The sequence below is a fragment of the Macaca fascicularis genome, chromosome 4 (assembly GCF_037993035.2).
Source record: "Macaca fascicularis isolate 582-1 chromosome 4, T2T-MFA8v1.1".
NCBI lineage: Eukaryota > Metazoa > Chordata > Mammalia > Primates > Cercopithecidae > Macaca > Macaca fascicularis.
The window spans coordinates 132,236,054-132,255,495 of record NC_088378.1 but is presented as its reverse complement, the minus strand read 5'-3'; the positions used below and the strand labels follow the sequence as shown (position 1 = coordinate 132,255,495).

General features: G+C 47.9%; 1 protein-coding gene across 6 annotated transcripts in view; it reads right to left on the bottom strand.

Moving 5' to 3' along the window:
- KIF6 (kinesin family member 6) overlaps positions 1-19,442 on the bottom strand; it is a 388,695-nt gene that overhangs the window by 17,417 nt on the left and 351,836 nt on the right. For all 6 annotated transcript variants that reach the window (XM_015449450.4, XM_005553101.5, XM_005553102.5 and 3 more), the window contains 3 exons: positions 9,017-9,101; positions 6,944-7,079; positions 3,512-3,609 (listed from right to left, as the gene is read on the bottom strand). In XM_015449450.4, the coding sequence (XP_015304936.2) occupies positions 3,512-3,609; positions 6,944-7,079; positions 9,017-9,101 (319 nt within the window). The remainder of the gene's footprint in view (positions 1-3,511; positions 3,610-6,943; positions 7,080-9,016; positions 9,102-19,442) is intronic.

Here is a 19,442-nt window from a genome sequence, read left to right as displayed (position 1 = left end):
AGGGTCATGTGGACATTTGCTCCCTCCTGTTGCAACATAGCTTAGCCCTGAAGGCCATCTGGGATGGAAGGCATGGCTAGCATGTGACCTGCTGCCCTGCAACAGTGACCTGCTGGCTAGCTGAGTTGCCACCCTCCTGTCTCAGGCTGCCCTTGAAGGGTACACAGACCAAGTTTTTAAGCCCCCACCTTGTTCAGCATCCATGTTGTGGGGCAGGAAACTGAGGGTTGAAGACCCAGGGAGACCCCCAGTCTGGCGACTGTGGAAGCAGGTTTGGTGGGGCTGAAAGTGTTTAGGCTTGGACAGATGATCATATCCCAGATTGGCTCATGTGAGACATCTATCCATTTGGAAAAAAGAAGTTATATTCTTACCTCATCCCATATGCAAAGATACATTGTAAGATTAAAGATCTAAATATAAAAACAAAAATGATGTAGGAACTAGAAAAAAATATGGAATAGGTGACAAAAGCTGCTTTCTAGCTGCATGACCTTGGTACAAGTCATTTGACCTGTCTATTTCTCAGTTTCCTAATCTGGAAGCTGACAATGATTATAATAGGGCCTGCCTCAAAGTCATGGTGGTCACTAATTGGGTAAACATTGGGAAAGCCCTTGAGAGAGTGGCACACAGCAAGCAGCCTAGGACAGGACCTGCTGCCCCACCATGCAATCAACACTTGCTGCTATACCATGATTTCATTACTTTTAACAGTCTATAGGTAGAAAAGTGCTACCTATAAAAGTGTTTTCTTTTGCATTGCTAATGAGCACCTGTCTTCCATGAACTGCCTGCCCATGCCCATTTAAAAAATGTTGGCCAGGTGTGGTGCCTCACACCTGTAATCCCAGCACTTTGAGAGGCTGAGGTGGGAGGATCACTTAAGCCCAGAAATTCAAGACCAGCCTGGGCAACAAGGTGAGACTCTTCCTCTACAAACAATTTTTTTTTTTAAAATTAGCCAGGTATGGTGGCACATGCCTGTGATTCCAGCTACTCAGGAGGCTGAGGCAGGAGGATTGCCTGAGCCCAGGAGGTCGAGGTTGCAGGGAGCCCTGATCACACTGCTGTACTCTAGCATGAGTGAGAGTCAAACCCTGTCTCAAAGAAAAAAAAGTGTTTTTCATTTCATTGATCCATAGGAGTTGTTTATATTCTGCATATTGATCTTTTGTTATATATATACACACATATATATGTATCTATATACATTAAACATTTTTTTCTTTAAGTACAAAAACAAAGGCACTCCAAAAAATTAGAATACAGGCTGAAGTGCTGGCACCAACAGCCAGATTGGAGGGTCTGGGAAAGTCCAAGGAAAATCTCAACCTGGTGTTGAGGGCTCACTTGCTGGCCTTTTAATTTTAAGAAGAGTTTTTTTTTTTTTTTTTTTCTTTTTTGAGATAGAGTCTTGCTCTGTAGCCCAGGCTGGAGTGCAGTGGTGTGATCTCGGCTCACTGCAACCTCTACCTACTGGGTTCAAGCGATTCTCCTGCCTCAGCCTCCCGAGTGGCTGAGATTACAGGCACGCACCATCACATCTGGTATTTTTGTATTTTTAGTAGAGATGGGGTTTCACCATGATAGCCAAGCTGGTCTTGAACTTCTGACCTCAGGTGATCCGCCCGTCTCAGCCTCCCAAAGTGCTGGGATTACAGGCGTGAGCCACTGCGCCCGGCCAATAGTTGTTTTTTAAGAATACTTTTTTTGGCCGGGCGCGGTGGCTCAAGCCTGTAATCCCAGCACTTTGGGAGGCCGAGATGGGCGGATCACGAGGTCAGGAGATCGAGACCATCCTAGCTAACACGGTGAAACCCTGTCTCTACTAAAAAAAATACAAAAAACTAGCCGGGTGAGGTGGTGGGCACCTGTAGTCCCAGCTACTCGGGAGGCTGAGGCAGGAGAATGGCATAAACCCAGGAGGCGGAGCTTGCAGTGAGCTGAGATCCGGCCACTGCACTCTAGCCTGGGCGACAGAGCGAGACTCTGTCTCGAAAAAAAGAATACTTTTTTTTTTTTTAAAGAATAGTTTTAAATGTACAGAAAAGTTGGAAAGATAGTGCACAGAGATCCCATGTAGCCTGTATACAGCTTCCCCTATTGGGCAGTTTTACCTTAGTGTGGTGCATTTGCCACCATCACTGAACCGATGTTGATACATTGTTATTAACTAAAGGCCATACTTTATTGGACTTTTCTTAGTTTTTCTCTAAAGCCTTTTTCTGTTCCAGGCTCCCACCCAGGACACCACTTTACATCTAGGTTGTGTGTCTCCCGAGGCTCCTCTTAGCTGTGACCGAGTCTCACATTTGGTTTTCTGGGGACCTTGACAATTTGAGGTATGCTAGTTGGGTGTTTTGTAGAGTGTCCTTCCATTGGGAAGTGTCTGATGTTTTCCTCATTCTTTGACTGGTTTTATGGGTTTCTGAGACGAAGGCCACAGAGGTTGAGTGCCACTCTTATCACATCATATCATGGGGACTGTCTGACACCTTTTTTTTTTTTTTTTTTTTGAGACGGAGTCTCTCTCTGTCACCCAGGTTGGAGTGCAGTGGTGCGATCTCGGCTCACTGCAACCTCTGCCTCCTGGTTTCAAGCGATTCTCCTGCCTCAGCCCCCCAAGTAGCTGGGATTACAGGCGTGTGCCACCACACCTGGCTAATTTTTGTATTTTTAGTAGAGACAGGGTTTCCCCATGTTGGCCAGGCTAGTCTCGACCTCCTGACCTCAGGTGATCCACCCACCTTGGCCTCCCAAAGTGCTGGGATTACAGGTATGAGCCACTGTGCCTGGCCCTCTGACACCTTTTTTAAAGCCCTATTTTATATTTCCAATGTGAGGGCTCAGGACCCCTTCAAACCCAAAGGATTGCTCCTTGGTGGCAGAGATAGAGGCCCCACACATACTGTCCTGGTCTCTGGCATCGGATGGACAATGGCAAGAGGCATGCATCATTGGTAATACCCCCTGGGTTGTGTGGTTGGAAACAGACAATAACATGGTTGTGGGGAAGTAGAGTCCCTGCTGGTCATCCCATCATTTAGGGAGACTGGCTCTGGGCCATCTTCATGTGTTATTGGAGGCTGCCTGAATCCTGGCTAGGATGAAGAGCTCTCCTGTGTCTCAGTAGGCTGGCTACCCACTGTTCCACCACCACTGTCCCCGAATCCCCTCTTCTCCCATGCTATGACCCTGTTCCATTCCTGCCAACCTCTTCTTCCCACTCAGGAGACAGGACCAGGGCTTGATTGTGAAACTTCTTGTCTCTTGTTACCATGGCAGTAGGTCTACTGGTTATCAGAACTAGGGACTGAAGGGGTGTGCACTCCAACCAGCTTGAAAGTCACTGTCCTGAGTATCTACGACTAATTAAAGGGTAAAAGGAATTCATCCTTCTGGATCATACAGCTTCTCAGGAGACATGAGAGCCACAGGAATAGGTTAAAGAGAAAGGTAGGGAGCCTTTTCTGGGAACTCTAACACCTCTGGTGAGTTCTCACCTTACCTTTTGTTAGAGAAGAGTTGGGACTGTTCATGCTGGGAGTCAGATGTCTGGAGAAACGGCTTCGTGTGATCGAGTGAGTTCACTGCTGGAGAGTTTACCTGTTGGCCCCAGAGGGAGTTTCACAGTGTTAGCTTGAATCTAATGCCATAGGAAGATGTTCTTGATGTAATTCTTTTTTTTTTTTTTGAAATGGAGTCTCGCTATGTCGCCCACGCTGGAGTGCAGTGGCGTGATCTCGGCTCACTGCAACCTCCGCCTCCCGAGTTCAAGCAATTCTCCTGCCTCAGCCTCCCGAGTAGCTGGGATTACAGGCGCCCGCCACCACACCCAGCTAATTTTTGTATTTATAGTAGAGACGGGGTTTTGCCAGGCATGGCCAGGCTGGCCTCGAATTCCTGACCTAAGGTGATGTGCCCACTTTGGCCTCCCAAAGTGCTAGGATTACAGGCACGAGCCACAGTGCCTGGCCTTGATGTAATTCTTAAGGGGAGCAAGCCAGCTATAAAAGTTAGTGTACACAACGTGTATGGCCAAAAACAAATCTAGACATGGTAATGACCATAATGATGGGCGTCAACATATTGTCTAGGGACGGTAGAATTATGGGTAATATTTAATTTATGCTTTATGCTTTCCTGTACTTTCCAAGTTTTCCAAGTTGAACAGGTATTCCTTTTTAAAGATAGAAAAGAAATGTTTAAAATGTTATCTTCATTCTTCAAAAATACTTTCTGGTTTTGCTTCTCCTTGTCCCAAAAACCCCCTACTAAAGTCAGGAGACATCCACCGAGCACTTTGTGTAGGGGAACAGCTCTGCCATGGTGCTCTGCAAGTTGCACGACCCCACATAGGCCTCAAGAGCAAGGCATACATCACAGCTGGTCTAAGTCTTGGCAGAATGCCCTGTAACCCTCCTGGAACGTGAGCCATACAGGAAGCTTGCGAGTGGTTGCTACTAGGTTATTTCCCACTTGCTTCCCTATCTTCCCAGAAGGTTATCCTAGAAGTTTCTTGTCACCTCCCTTGTTCCGATAAGGTTTGGAGCTTTCTGCCTCTGCCCACTCAGGGTACAGCTGCAGACTATAGAACTGCTCAGAGGCAGCATGGAATTGGCCCCTCTGTACCGGTGTATCCCACCATCCCCCTTGCTGTCATCTGGTCCCTTTTGTTTCAGTGACATCCTGTGGTGCAGAGGACACATGAAGCTGATACCCTTGCCTACTCGGGCTTTTGCTGTCTCTGTAAGTCATACACTGTCTGAATGTGTCAGCTTTGCCTGGACACTTCCGAGTTTCACTGGATGACCCTTGTCGACCGGTCAGTGGTGGACTCCCTCGGGCGCCAGCTGGGGAAGGCCCATTCACTGATGAACTTGCTAGGAAGGGCTCTTAACCTGGGGTCCACAGACAGAATCCAGGGGCTCTGCCAACGTGGATGGGAACCAATCACATCAGTATTTTCCCTAGCTGCTACCTGAAATTATTTCTTTCAGTGATAAGTGTAGACAACAAACCACAGAAGTATTAGCAATAGCTGTGACTTTGTCACCCACAGAAATCAAGCATATTTTCATATCACCTGACGGTTGGTTCAGAGATCTTGAAATATTGTGTCATTTCATCATTACTTTGAAGTTATGATAAATATTGGGCCCACACCTAGATCTTATTAATTAATGCATTTTAAAAGTGGTACATGTATTCCCAGACCATAACTCAGAATATTTTGATAACCGTATTTCATTCTAACTAGTTTTCTTTGTTATCTCATGTATTTAATTTTATCCAAATATTCTTCTCTGTTGTCCTGCCACATGGCCACTTGGTATCACACTGGTTATTGCTTGGCTATGTCCTTGGCAAATCATCTTCTCTGGCTCTCAGATTTCTTGTCCTTAAAATGAAGGGATCAGCCTGTCAGATAATCACTAAGCGTTCTGCCAGCCAGACAAGTGATCTGATTGTGCGTATTTTGGCATTTCTGCTGTGCCACAACTGAAGCGTTCCATGAGGAAAACTGAAACTGGGATGTTGTGCTTACACTTATGGACAGGTTATTTCAGCCTTCATCAAACAGAAAACTTCTAAGAATTTGTCTAGAAAATATGGAAAAAATTATCTACACATTATGTTTTGAGTAAAAATTAGAAACCACCGAAATATTCAACGATAGGAGATTAAAACATATTTATGTGATGGAACAGAAACAGCCATTAAAACAATGCTGTAGGATAATAACATGAAAAAATAGCTATGCTATACAATTAATTTTTTTGTTGGTTTGTTTTTGAGACGAAGTCTTGCTCTGTCGCCCAGGCTGGAGAGCAGTGGCACGAATTCGGCTCACTGCAAGCTCTGCCTCCCAGGTTCACGCCATTCTCCTGCCTCAGCCTCCTGAGTAGCTGGGACTACAGGCGCCCGCCACCTCGCCCAGCTAATTTTTTGTATTTTTAGTAGAGACGGGGTTTCACCATGTCAGCCAGGATGGTCTCAATCTCCCGACCTTGTGATCCGCCTGCCTCGGCCTCCCAAAGTGCTGGGATTATAGGTGTGAGCCACCACGCCTGGCCTACAATTAATTTTTTAAAAGCCATTTGTGATACTTGAACAGCTATATGATTTATTATTATTATTATTGTTTTGAGACAGGGCCTTGCTCAGTCACCCAGGCCAGAGTGCAGTGGGTCTATCACTGCTCACTGCAGCCTTGACCTCCCAGCCTCAAGCACTCTGCCCATCTCAGACTCCCAGGTAGCTGAGACTATAGGCACATACTACCATGCCTGGCTAGTTATTTTTATGTTCATTTTGGTAGAGACAGGGTCTTGCCATGTTACCCAGGCTGGTCTTGAACTCCTGGGCTCAAGTGATCCTCCTGCTGCAGCCTTCCAAACTGCTGGGATTACAGGCATGAACCACCGTGCCCAGCCTGATTCTATTTGTATAAAAACGTATGGATATATATGCATAGAAATCAAGGTAAAAGAATATAATCAAACATGTTAATATCAATTACATTTAAGTAGGGAAAATATGATTTTTACTTTCTTTGTGTTGTTCTGCATAGCAAAATTTCTATAATTCATATTCACATATATATGACTGTGATAAGAAAAACAATAAATGTTGTCAGTAGGAAATCACTGGAGAATATCACACAAAGCATTGGCGGCAAACCCACTGAGTTTTGGGAGCTGCATCTTTTATCCCTGATTTTTCCATTAATCAGGCAGAATTTTAGGCATGAGAGCAAGGAAACAATGAACCCCTGACCTTCCGTCATCCTTGTCACTACAGTGAGAACCTGCTTCATGAGCAGGGGCTGAGAACACGGGGGCCTGTGGGCCAAAGCCGCCACTGTGTCTCTTGACAGCCCCAGTGGGGCTGCGTGACTGGTCCCTGCCCAGCTTCCCTGATGTTCCCCAGGCCATACCTGCAGGTTGGTGGCCTCCTCTGCCCACCAGACTTCAAACTCTTTCTGTAGCTTCACCTTGGCTTTGTCCATGAGCAGCTGCAAGTGCTCGATCTCCACCTTCAGGGCTTTCAGGCGAGTGAACATTGTTTTATACCTGCGGTGGAATTGGGGAAGAGTCAGTGCACTGCTGTCTTGAAAGCATGGCATGGAGCGGGGGCTGTAAATGAATCCCGTGTCTCAGAATCCTGGCAGAGCTGCCCTGGTGCTCAGGGACTGGGACCCTACAGGAGCTTCGGAGGCCAGGCTACGGCACCAGGGTTTGAGTCCATCACAGAGAAGCAGAGGGAGACATTTTGGTCCAGTAGGCCCATAGGAATCTGTGTGTGAGATGAATGACCTCTCCCCCAAGAATGAAAACTGCCATTTGCTGAGACTTACTAAAGCATAAGCATTGCTGCAGGCACTCAAAATACACAAGCTCATTTAATCCCCTTACAACCCTATGAAGGAGATACTATGATTATCACCTCTATTTTACAGATTCAGAACCTGAGACAGGTATGAAGAGGTTATATAACTTGCTCTATGAGACAGAGATAACTGAGGCGCCAGGATCTGAACCCAGGTGGTCTGGTTCTAGAACCACAGTCTTAACTGCTTCACCATTCCACTGGCTCACCTTCATGCTGAGGACCAAAATTAACACTGTGCTTATGAATGCACACATATATTGGTTTTGGGAATGCTAGAATGAATCAGAAATTGTCCAACAGGAAACAGTCCAATAGACAGGCCGAAGATATAAGTTGGCCTCTAAGATGACACTGAGATTGGAAATGTGGGCCAAGGGGACAAGATGAAGATGGAGTAAAGACACAAGAAGAATGGGTTGGAGGCTGGGTGCAGTGGCTCACGCCTATAATTCCAGCACTTTGGGAGGCTGAGGCGGGTGGATCACCTGAGGTCAGGAGTTCGAGACCAGCCTGAGCCTACATGGTGAAACCCTATCTCTATTAAAAACACAAAGTTAGCTGGGTGTGGTGGTGCATGCCTGTAATCCCAGCTACTCTGGAGGCTGAGGCAGAATTGCTTGAATCCGGGAGGTGGAGGTTGCAGTGAGCTGAGATCGCACCACTGCACTACAGCCTGGGAAACAAAGTGAGACTCCATTTCACAAACAAACAAACAAACAAACAAACAAAAAAACACCAAAGAAACAAAACAAAAAAAAGAATGGGTTGGAAAGAAACTGAGGAAAATGAACAAAGCGAGGAAGAAGAGAAGGTGGACGACTGGGGAGGGCCCCAAGGGAGTGGAGAGCGACAGCAGCGTGTGGGCTCAGGTAGTCAGGGCTTTCTGTAGGAAGACACCTGCACATCTGCCAGGAGCCACCTGAAGACCAGCACCTGGAGCTTTGATCTCCTAGGTGTGGGTAGCGGGGCAGGGGAGGTGCATGCCAGGTCAGCTGGGGGTTGGGGTGAGGAAGGGAGTGTGCTGCAGTGACACCACCGGCTCCTTGAGGCAGGAAAGGTGACTTTAGTCTCTCCAGAGCCTACCCATGGCATGGGGGAGATAGCACACATGTGCTAAATGCATCAATGAATGAATGGATGCAGCTTGATCAGCATGTGGAGCAAGATTCGATGACCACGCTGTATACCAGGAATGGCTACATGTCTGTTTATGCTTGAGGCTCCTCACTCTGTAAGTGAAGTCGTTTGGAGACCCCAAATGCCTGCAGCTGCGTGACAGTATGACGTTCTCAGGACTCGGAGGGAAGTGGGCTTCAGCCACAGGCATGCGGAAGACCACTGTGGTCATACTTCTTGGCTCCCATAGGTGGCAGCAGTGGACAAGCCCAGCTGCTTCCCGGGCCTGGCTTGGCTTGTTCTACGTTCTAACCTCACACTGCCTGGGGTCCTGCCTTTCACAGCTGCCTGCTCAAAGGCAGCCCCTCCTCCTCCTGCTATTCTAGGATCCAGCTGCTGGACCCACAAGTCCCTGAGTAGCTGCAGCCTTGGGCAGCTCCAGGATGACACTGAGACCCTGGGAGGCTGGGCTCGGGCTGTGTGTGGCTAAAAGGAAGGGCACCTTCTCTTTTCTTCCTCCAGTTGTGATCGCAGCTTCTCCTCCTGCTGGTCTGGCATCAGAGGCACCGCCATGTTTTCCGAGATTCCTGTAGAAGGAACGCAATGGGATGGTGAGAAAGAAAGGTAAAAGGAAAAAGGGCAGATGACAGAGTTCAAGGGCACCCCAGGAAGAAGGGGGTGCCTGTGAGTTCCTTCTGGGGCCTCTTGGTGGCAACCTCTGCTCAGCTGAAAGCCCTGAGAGGAGCGGCTTCCAGGGTTATTGTCCCTCTGCTGTCCCTCCCACTGCCAACATCTGTCACTGGAAGGGAATTCTCCCTCTACTAATCTTTTCACTATTGAGCTCATTCATTTCCTGTTGAGTCTCCAGGGAAGATGCAAAATAGCATTTCCCCATCCTCTGATAAAGAGCCCTTCAGGGCTGGGCACGGTGGCTCATGCCTGTAATTCCAGCACTTTGGGAGGCCTAGGCAGGCAGGTCACCTGAGGTTAGGAGTTCAAGACCAGCCTGGCCAACATGGTCAAACCCCATCTCTACTCAAAATTCAAAAATTAGCCGGGCGTGGTGGCAGGTGCCTATAATCCCAGCTACTCTGGAGGCTGAGGCAGGAGAATCGCTTGAACCAGGAGGTGGAGGTTGCAGTGAGCCAAGATCGCACCATTGCACTCCAGCTTGGGTAACAAGAGAGACACTCAATAAGAAAAAAAAAAAAAAAAAAAAAAGCCCTTCACAAACAAGGAAATCTCTCTAAACCATCTGACATCTTTCTCTGCACAAGTGGAGTGCTGAATTTCCAGCCTCAGAATCGTGTCTCCTGTTTTTCACTCCCTCTGTAGCAGTGGTTCTCAAGCCTGATGAACTCAGGCCATGTTAATTCACAACCAGAGTTGAGCCCAAGCCTTGGCGACCGGATCATGACGGGGCCGGGGGAGGGCTGAGGACGTCAGCAGGTATCAGCTGCTGCGCGTGTCTGCGTCCCTCTGATGCCAACCTCTGTCTTCCCCCACGTGACCGCCACTGGTTGCCTGCTCTGGCTAGTGTGCTCATCTGAAGCCGGCTCTCTCCTAGCCCAGAGTATGGGGACTTTTTATTCTCCTAGAAGTCTCTTCGTGGTTGCTCTGCTTTTCTGAGCTCCATAGACAACATCTTAGAAGTCACACAGCCCTGCTTTTTACTCCATGTAGGGGAGATTCAGCTGTGGTCCACATGCTTCCAGACATGCTCATACTGAATCCTTATAGTCTTTATTTGCCGTAAGTGTTATTACTCCCATTTTACAGATAAGGACACTGAGGTTCAAAGAGGGTAAACTGCCCAAGCTAGGTGGCTAACTTCAGGAACCTTGGATTCAAAAATCCCTTTGAAAACATTTCTGACAGAAGGTCATCTGCTTTCTGCTCAAATACTTCCAGGGATGAGGAGCTCACTACTTGGCAGGATAGCACATTTCATGGTGGACAGCTCTGTTTCCTCCTACTTTTGAGCCAAGACATTTCCCACTAACTTCTTTTCACCTCTACTTTGGCTCTTTGGAGCAGCATAGCATATTTTTCTTCTTAATCCGATGGTCCTTTAAATATCTGAACAACAACATCAAAATACCACATGTGTCTGGAACTTTTTTTTTTTTTTTGAGACGGATTCTTGCATTGTCACCAGGCTGGAGTACAGGGCGCGATCTCCACTCACTGCAACCTCTGCCTCCCAGGTTCAAGCGATTCTCCTGCCTCGGCTTCCTGAGTAGCTGGGACTACAGGTGCGCACCACCACACCCAGCTAATTTTTGTATTTTTAGTAGAAACGGGGTTTTACCATGTTGGCCAGGCTGGTCTTGATCTCTTGACCTCATGATCCACCCGCATCGGCCTCCTAAAGTGCTGTGATTACAGGCGTGAGCCACTGCGCCCAACCCCCCTTTTTTTCTTAGACTGACTCCTGCTCAATCTCTCCCCTGAAGTTTCAGCGACCTGGTTACTTTCCCATTTATCTCAAGTATGAAGCCTAGGTCTGGACATAATAATTCCATAGGTCTGAAAGGTACAGAGTAGAGTAGGGCTCCTCTTACCTTTTAAAAATTTAAGCTCTATATTTTTGTAGCAGGTGAATTACTAACAATGACCATTTATTGGGGGCTTTCTGTGTGCTAAGTTCTGCCAAATTCTACTAGGCACTGGTCGAGGTCCTCTATGTACCCTATCGCTAATTCTCAAAACAACCCTTCAAGGATGGCATTGCCATCTTGTTTCAACCAGATTCTTAGTCTCAGAGAGGGCCGTGGATAACCCAAGGTTACACAGCTGCTAAATAGCAGAGCTGGGACGTGAACCCATTTGTTTTTTTCTGATTCCAAGGAGCTAAAGGTTTCTACCAGACAGCCTCCCCAACACTGCTTGTGATTTTTAGCAGCTCTGTCGTGGTTGGCCCCTATTAAGCTTGTGGTCAGTTTTAAAACTTGCATGTTTTTTTAATAAGTGATTTTGTCAAAATGCATTCTGTTTCAGTGTGATTGTCCTTTCGATCCTGAAGGTACCACTTTACATTTATTGGCAGCCTAGCCTGCTGGAGGTCCTTATTTTGTCACGTCATTATTCTTCCCCTTTGACTTCCTTACCCATTTGTTACCTGTGTTTTTTATGTCATTAGCTTATTGATAACTATGCTAACTGGATCATGGTTCTGTCTGTCATCTTCCAGGTGCCAGTGACCCCCTTTTCCTTGTGTCAATTGCCAACTTTAAATTGACAGGAAGAGCAAGTGTCTTATTTCATTATCTAAACACAGGAAATGCAGATACCATCGACATCCCACCTGAAGTCCACACTGTCATCTGTGTTCGTGCAATTTACTGGTTCAGATGAGGCAGCCCGCCTGTCCACATCACCCTCAGCCCCCAAGTCTCAGGCACAGGAAGCTCTCAAGGGCAGAGATTGGGGTCCTCCTGCTCTGAGTGTCTTCCCCCAGTGCTGTGTTCAGACTCCATGTATAGGGTGCACTCAGTGCCTTGCATGTTTGCTGGTCTTGTCTTCTTTGAAAGTCGTCAGACAAAATAAACTGAAGGAAGTATCTTAACATGAAACTGACAACGGCAGAACTTTCAATGGACAAATTATTTCCTTTTTAAAAAGTTTCAGAAATGGGCCCAGGTATCTTCCAGACTGCTAAAAAATAACACTGTGAATCTCCTTCCTCCTTTTAACACTTTTGTCCCCACCCCAAGGGCACCCCTGAGAAATTCAGTGAAGCCCCCCTCTGCTGTGACTGGCTAGACGTCCTGCTGCAAGCCTAGCATGTGAGAGGCTGCTGGAGGCAGGTGGAGGAAGAGCTGCTGGACTCACACAGGCCCATCTCACCCGGCCAGAAGAGGCGGTCTCCAGGGCTTCGTGAACAGACAGCAGAAGGTAGAAGGGCCGGCCGGGCCGGCCTGCTCTTCCGTATAAAGGCCGCGGTCACCCCGTGTGAACGCAGAGCCCCTCTGTAGGAGGCAGGCTGTTGCCTTGCCCCATGGCTGGTTGTCTTTTCCTTGGGCATCTTGCAGGTTCCCCCGCAGGTCACAGCGTCTCAGGTGCCCTGGAAGTGTGTGGGGTGTTCAGGAGCCTTAGGCAAGGAGCACATTCTGAATGCCTCTGACACAAGCATGGAATGATAACATCAGCGCCATCTGAGGAGTCACTGGAGCCCAGTTCCCGCTCAACACCGCTTTCATTCTCACCACCCCAGCTGGCAGACATGATCACCTCTGCTTCAGTCCGGAAGACCAAGGCTTAGGGTGACTAGGTGGCTTGTGCGATGCCACAAAGCTACCAAATAGCGCCAGGCTTTGGATCCAAATCTAGTCACTCATCTGCTTATTTAACAAATGTTTATCGAGCATTGACTATGTGTCTGCCCCTGTTCTAGGGGGATTTCAGGGGGGAAGACAGACACTAAAACAACAAATAATTGAGTCTGCAGCATCATGCCGGGAATCGGAAGGTGCTGTGAGGAAAGACAAAGCGGGGTAAAAAGACAGGATGACAGGGTGGAGGGCTGCCATGCTAGGTGGGGGGTGGAGGGCCTCTAAGCGGGGGGACATTTGAGCAGTGGCCTGAATGGAGGGAGGGAACAGGCATGCAGAAATCGGGGCGCAGAGTGTACAACAGTAAGTGCAAAGGGCCTGAGGTGTGAGCCTGCTTGCTGCATCTGACAACAATGAGAAGGCCAGGGCGCCTGAGTGGTTGGTAAGGGAAATCGTGGTGGGAGCTGAAGTCGGTGAAGAAACTGAGACCAGACCCTGGCAGATCTTGTGAGCCATGGTAAGGACACTGGCTTTGAGAGAGATGGGAGGCTGGAGTATTTTGAGGAGAGGAATAGGCTCGATCTATTCCTTTGAAAGCTTTTGAGTGTTTTTGTGTTTTGTGTTTTTTTGCTGATCAAGACAAAGCTACTCCAAACTGAACAACAGTTAATGTGGAGGTGGCGCCAGGAAGCTGGGAGTCTGTTGAAAGGGTCTGGGAAAGAAAGCTGGGGCAAGGGACCTTGGGAAGCCAGAATGAGGGCACAGCACACCCCACGACACAAACTACCCACGTTGTCATGACAACCAAATGGGCCTGCTGCCCGAAGTGATGTTTGCTTGGTGCAATGCATTGCAGCCTCACCAGGAGACAGCCTCTGGCTGCTTCTGATGTGTTCTGAGGCTTGGCTCATCAGTAACCTCTGAAGAGAAATAGGGGCTGGGAACTCAAAGGGAACCAAACAAAAGCGACTGAGCAAGAACAGAAGAAGAGGGAGTAGCTACAAAGGGCATTTGAGTTTTGTAGGTCTCCATCCCCACGGGGACTCTGGCCAGGGACAGAACCTCCCACCACCTGACAGGAGGCACAAGGAGCCCTCCTTTCAAGGACAGGATTCTGGCTGGGACAGCAGCACAGGAGGTCACAGTCCCGAGTGGCCTGTGAGGTCACACTGTTCATCTGTGGGGAGGCAGTTGTCTCCAAAGCAGTACAAAAGCAAGAGAAGGGTTTCACTCAGTGGCTGTAGGTCTGAATGGCACACAAGGAAGAAGCCCTGAGCAGTCAAACAGAAACTGAAGCTTCGACTTGGGAGGATGCACAGTCCCAGGCTGACCTTATCTCTGAAGTCACGGGTGTTTTGGAATTAGCCGTGCAAGGACCAGAGGGGCTCTTGCTGGGAAGGGCCAGCCAAGATGTGGACCCCCTCCTTCCTGACATAATTTCTACTGGAAAGATCTCTGCAGCTCCTTGTCCCACTTCCCCATGCCCTCCTCTCAAATGCTCTCTCTCCCACGCAGTTATCTGATGTTTGAAATGTGCAGAATCGTTTCTTTGGTTCAGTGGTTCTCAACTGGGGGTGCACATCAGAATCACTTAAGGAGCTTGTAAAAGCACACAGACAGCTGGGCCCTACTCCAGACCTACTGAGTTAAAATTTGTCGGTAGGGTCCCCTGGTGATTCCGAGGCTCACCCCTTGTTAAGAAACACTGCGTATGGCTTCAAGCCCAGTTTTAATGCAAGTACTCCGTGCAGAAGTTACTGAGAATACAGGCCCTGTAGACGTTTAGATAGGATGGTGTGTGGGAGCTAGCATGTCCCCTACATGCCTGCCTGCTTTCTAGACCTTTGGGAGCCACTGTGATAAAAGTAAAAAGGGCTTCAGGGGTTTGCAACCAGGAAAACACACTCTCTGTAAGGTTGAAACTGCCTGCATCTGGCCCTTGTAGATGCTTGATAAAATCTGAATAATGATAACCATCGCACAGCTGCTACATGGGTTAGAAATGTCATATGTATTGTCTTGTATAATCTACAACTCCCACTCTAGGTGGGGAAACTGAGCTCTGATAGAGGAAGTAATCTGCCCAGGATGGCGCTGCCAGTAAGCAGAGCTAGGGGGAGAACTGGCTCTGTCTGATTTCAAAGCTGGTGCCCTTTCCTCTGTAAGTGATTCCGATAATGAAGGAAGCCACAGGGCAGATTATTGAAGTCTGTATTGACTCATCGTTGGTGTTTGAAGGTGTTGCTCTTTTCCATGAATGCCTTTCAGATCTGGGTTGGGGCTGAGAGAAAGTCTTAGTGTCTTCCCCTGGTGCTGGCCTGTGATGTCTGACCTTTAATAACCGAAATCCATGACCTGTGCCCCAGTCCCACATGGCATTTGCAGCTTGCCTGCTGGGTGTGAAGAGCTATCTACCTGCGCTCCAGGGTCAGCCCACAGAATACCCACAGCCGGCCTGTTCCATGCCCTTGGCCGGACTAGGAATCCTAAAGAGGATGATGTTGAAATTTCTGACCATTCACCAAAGCCAAAAGGGGCCCTCCGGGCTTCTGTAGAGCAAAGGCTATGGGGCCCACATGGCCGTTGCCTAGCCAGTGCCCTGCGTGGGAAGGGGTGGTGAGTTATGTGGCTCTACCATGGCAGACAAGACATCAGAGCCAGGAGGCACTCCAGCTGGTCGTCTTGGCCATCCAACTATCCAATTAATGATTCATTTGCTGAATACCCACTCTGGGTCTCCTTGGGGCTCAGCTGTCTCACACAACCATAGATCACTTCAGCCTCACCTTGTTCGAGAAGTCAAAGCGTCTATTCTTACGGAGATTGATGGTGTTCATAGCTCAATTACCACAATGGTCAGCAGCTCAGGGGCAGATTCTGGCTTCCCAATCAGACCACTGCCTGTTTAATGGCTCAAATTTATTATCAGCTGGAGCCGTCACATGCCGACGGGTGCTCAGTGCTGCCATCCATCCTGGTGTTGATTTTGTAATACCTTAGCGGCCCCAGGCATGCCCAGATTTAAGGGTGTGCTAAATGACCCTGCGATACATGGCTGTGCCTGATAATTTCTTGGGCACACTCACCCACACCGCCACAGGCCCTGTGCTCACTGCCACTGCCTTCCCTTCAGGAAGAGCACGGCACTCTGTGAGAAGATAAATGGCTGTACTTTAGTACAATCAGGAACGTGCCAGATGCCTGCTTGTAGCAAAACCCCGGCCCTGACAGTCCCCTCATAGAAGGCCGTCCACCACCTCTTCCTGTGTGAGTAATCTTCCCTGCTATGAGTGTGGGCCTCTGCCCAAGGTTGTCCCCTGGGATGGCGGCCTCTCTCCTTCAGATCTGCTCCTTCTCACCACCATGTTCTCTGTGGAGGAGGCAGACCATAAAGTCAGAGGGTCAGCGTGCACTAGGGTCAGTCGGCAATATAAAGGAGACCCTAGGGCCATACGCCATACACAGGAAGACATTCCTAGTCTTATTACTGCTTGAACTTGGCATGGATCCCATTCGTGGTCACCTCTGTTCAAATGGGAGCTCTCTCTCATCTCTCTCCACCACTCCTTCTGCTGGAACCCCAGATATATCTTTTGGTTACTGGTCTGCATTTCTCTTATCACCACCACTAAGAGCCTGGCACGGTGATTTCTGGGTCTGACCCACAAGGTCCCCCTTTTACCCTGGCACATAGCACCTCTCCCAGCCTACCCCTCCAGGGGCAGCCTTCCAGTCCACTGTGACTTTCTCACTCCTCCATTGGAAGTGTGCTTGAAGTTCTGAACTCAGGTTTCTCTCAAAGCTTTGAGTACCTTGGCAGTTCTCCCTCCTGTCGCTTTAGCCTCATGGACTTGTGACCATATGGCTCAGTGCAGTGGCTTCTCAGAGACCTTAGTAGGAAACTTGCCATGCCTACAATCCAGCTGCATCTTTATCGCACTGGACCAGCCAGGGGCAGTGTTCTCAGGACACATATGATCTTTTGGGGAGAGCAGTTTTTCTTGCACCTATAAGAGCCAGCACAGGCCTTCTTCCTATGAAAACCTCTCATGAAGATGGTTAGTAGGGTTCCATCAATTCTCTTGACTGGCTAATCAGAGAAATTTCAGGAGTTTTAAAAATTGAGTTGTGGATCCTTCATAAAGCTGTCTCCTTCTACTTTTGGAAAACATACCTGCTACTAGCCAATTTGTAAATTTATCCTTTCGTTTGGCAATAACTTATCATATATTGGAGTCAAAAGTGAGTTCTGAGACAGACCACACAGTAGAACTGGCACATTTTCAAAGTGAAATGGCGAGAGCTGGCTAGACAATCCACACACTCTCACCAGCATTTGAAAAGGGCCAAAATAAATGTTTGACGAGAATTCCTTGAAAAAGAGCAAGCAGTTTGCCTAAGCCTACCTCCTCTCCCTCCTTGGGGGTGGTGTGTGTGGAGATGCATCTTCCTCCCTCAGGGCCAGTGAGGGAGCCCGAGAGACCACGCAGAAAGTTTGCTGAGAATTCTCAGGGATCTGTGTGGGTGTTGGGGGTTGGGGGCAAGAAGGCCAGAGAGCACTACTGTCTGATTTTTCTTCAGGAGCTCTAGAGGGTGGGGAATGGGCTGATGATCTGCTAGCGGTAAGAGCAGGGTTACTACTGTGTTTCTGTTGACCCAACGTGGGCTATAAGCACAGAAGAGAGGCAGGTTAGGGGCACTTTGGATTAGTGGTGTGCTGGTAAGTGTTTAACAACCAGCTCTCTGGAAGAAAAAAGCCCTGATTTTCAGTGTTTGCCAATTTTGGGGGTGCAAATACTCCTGTTCAGTCTACCAACATGTTGTTCCTGAATCTGGAGTTGGGGAAAAACACACACAATCAGCCCTTGTGATCCAGTGGTAGCTGGCTCTAGCCCGCCTCTGAGCTCCTCTACTGCAACACTTGACACTTACATTCTTTCTCACGGGGCCACCAGAGGGGCAATGGGAACGCAGGAGAAGGAAACTTGGAGGCGGGCAACCTGGGGGTGGTATGCTGGGCCTATTCCTAGCCCATTGGCTTCTCTACCTTCTTTTACCTTCCTTACACCCTCTGTCTGGGCTCCCAAAGTGGGGAATAGCAGCAAGCAACTGGAGGGTAGGAGGAGAGAGTGGCCAAGCTGTTTCTTCACGGGAGACATCTCTGCGGGGTCACAAGCTGGACACATGACTTGACTGAAGGTCACAGTATCAGATGGCGAGGGCCTTTCTGCACAGCCCTGACAGTTTTTAAATTCCAGTGACTTCTCCCTGTCTTGTCCAGGCCTAGGGACAGCAATGCTTCCTGCTTTGCTGCAGTGACTATCTCTGGGGTGCTCTCCCTTGCAGTTTCCCTACACTCTGCTTATGCCTCTGTAGATAGGTCTTTATCCAACTATCTTCACAACATCTCATCTGAGTGCTGACATCTGCTTCCTGTTAGGACTCCGACCCATATAGGTTCAAACTGGGTAAGGAACTGTCCAGTAAGGCACATTCCCTTAAGTTAAGGGACCTGCTAATGAAGGACCTCCAGAGACCCATGAAAGCACCCCAAATTAGGAAGAGTCTGCTTTGAATATCTACCAGGCCCAGAGAGTCCAAGGCCACATTACAGCAGAACCATTCAAGTGAGATTTTACCAACAGCCCTTCCTCCCTTTCTTCTTTCCTCTAATCCCTTCTTGAGGAAATTGAGCCTTAGCAGGCTGAGGAAGGGATGGAGTTAGAAAGACAGAAACTGATAACGATTTCCCTCTCCTCCTGACAGTTGGCCTGAGTTGGGGTAAGGAAGAGAAGTCTTATCTCTTGGTGAAATTGGAATTATTAAGATCGCAATTACAATATAAAATGACCACTCTTTTTGGTTTGTAATTAACAATGAATGACCAATTCAGTTATGGGGTTGATCAATTTCCATCCAGGGGCAGAGGAAGAACGTTCCCTCCTATGAAGATGGAAAGAGATGGTGAGAGAACAACAAAAAACTAACCTTCAGGGCACTTCCCTGTATCACTCATGTCAGGCACACCATCGACAGCTATTAAGTCCCTACCAAAAATCAGGATGTGCCTGGGGAAGAAAATAAGTGGTAAATTTTCTGTTTTCACTTTTAAGTTAAATGATCCTGACATAAATGGTAGTGAGGAGAATTAAGATTAATCAGAATTGAATTGGGATTCACTTTTTACTACGATTTCTATCACAAGGATTCCACTAAAAAAGTAATTTTTATTTGGTCTATGAAGCCTTGGAATCTAATCCTTCATAGAGTTCTGGGAATTATTATAAACCCTTCCAAACACAAAAAGTTCAGAGAATGATATAAATAACACCCATGTACTGACTATATTTTGAAATATCTAAATAGTTTTCTGCAGTTTCATTTTTTAATTTTAAATAGAACATTACAGAATTGGTAAAAGCATCCTCCACAAGTCACTACCCTTTCTCCTGGGCAGGCTCCTGGCTCTTTACAACAGCTCCCTCATGATTTCTCAAATAGATATCAGGATTTTCAAAATACCACTTAAAGCTTTCTATTGGTTATTTAGCACCCATCATTTGTATTTCAGCACAGCCAACCTTGGTTTCCTGTTGGTTGGTCTTTCCCAAACTAATCATCACCTTCTCTGGGGAGATGGGAAAGACTTACCCA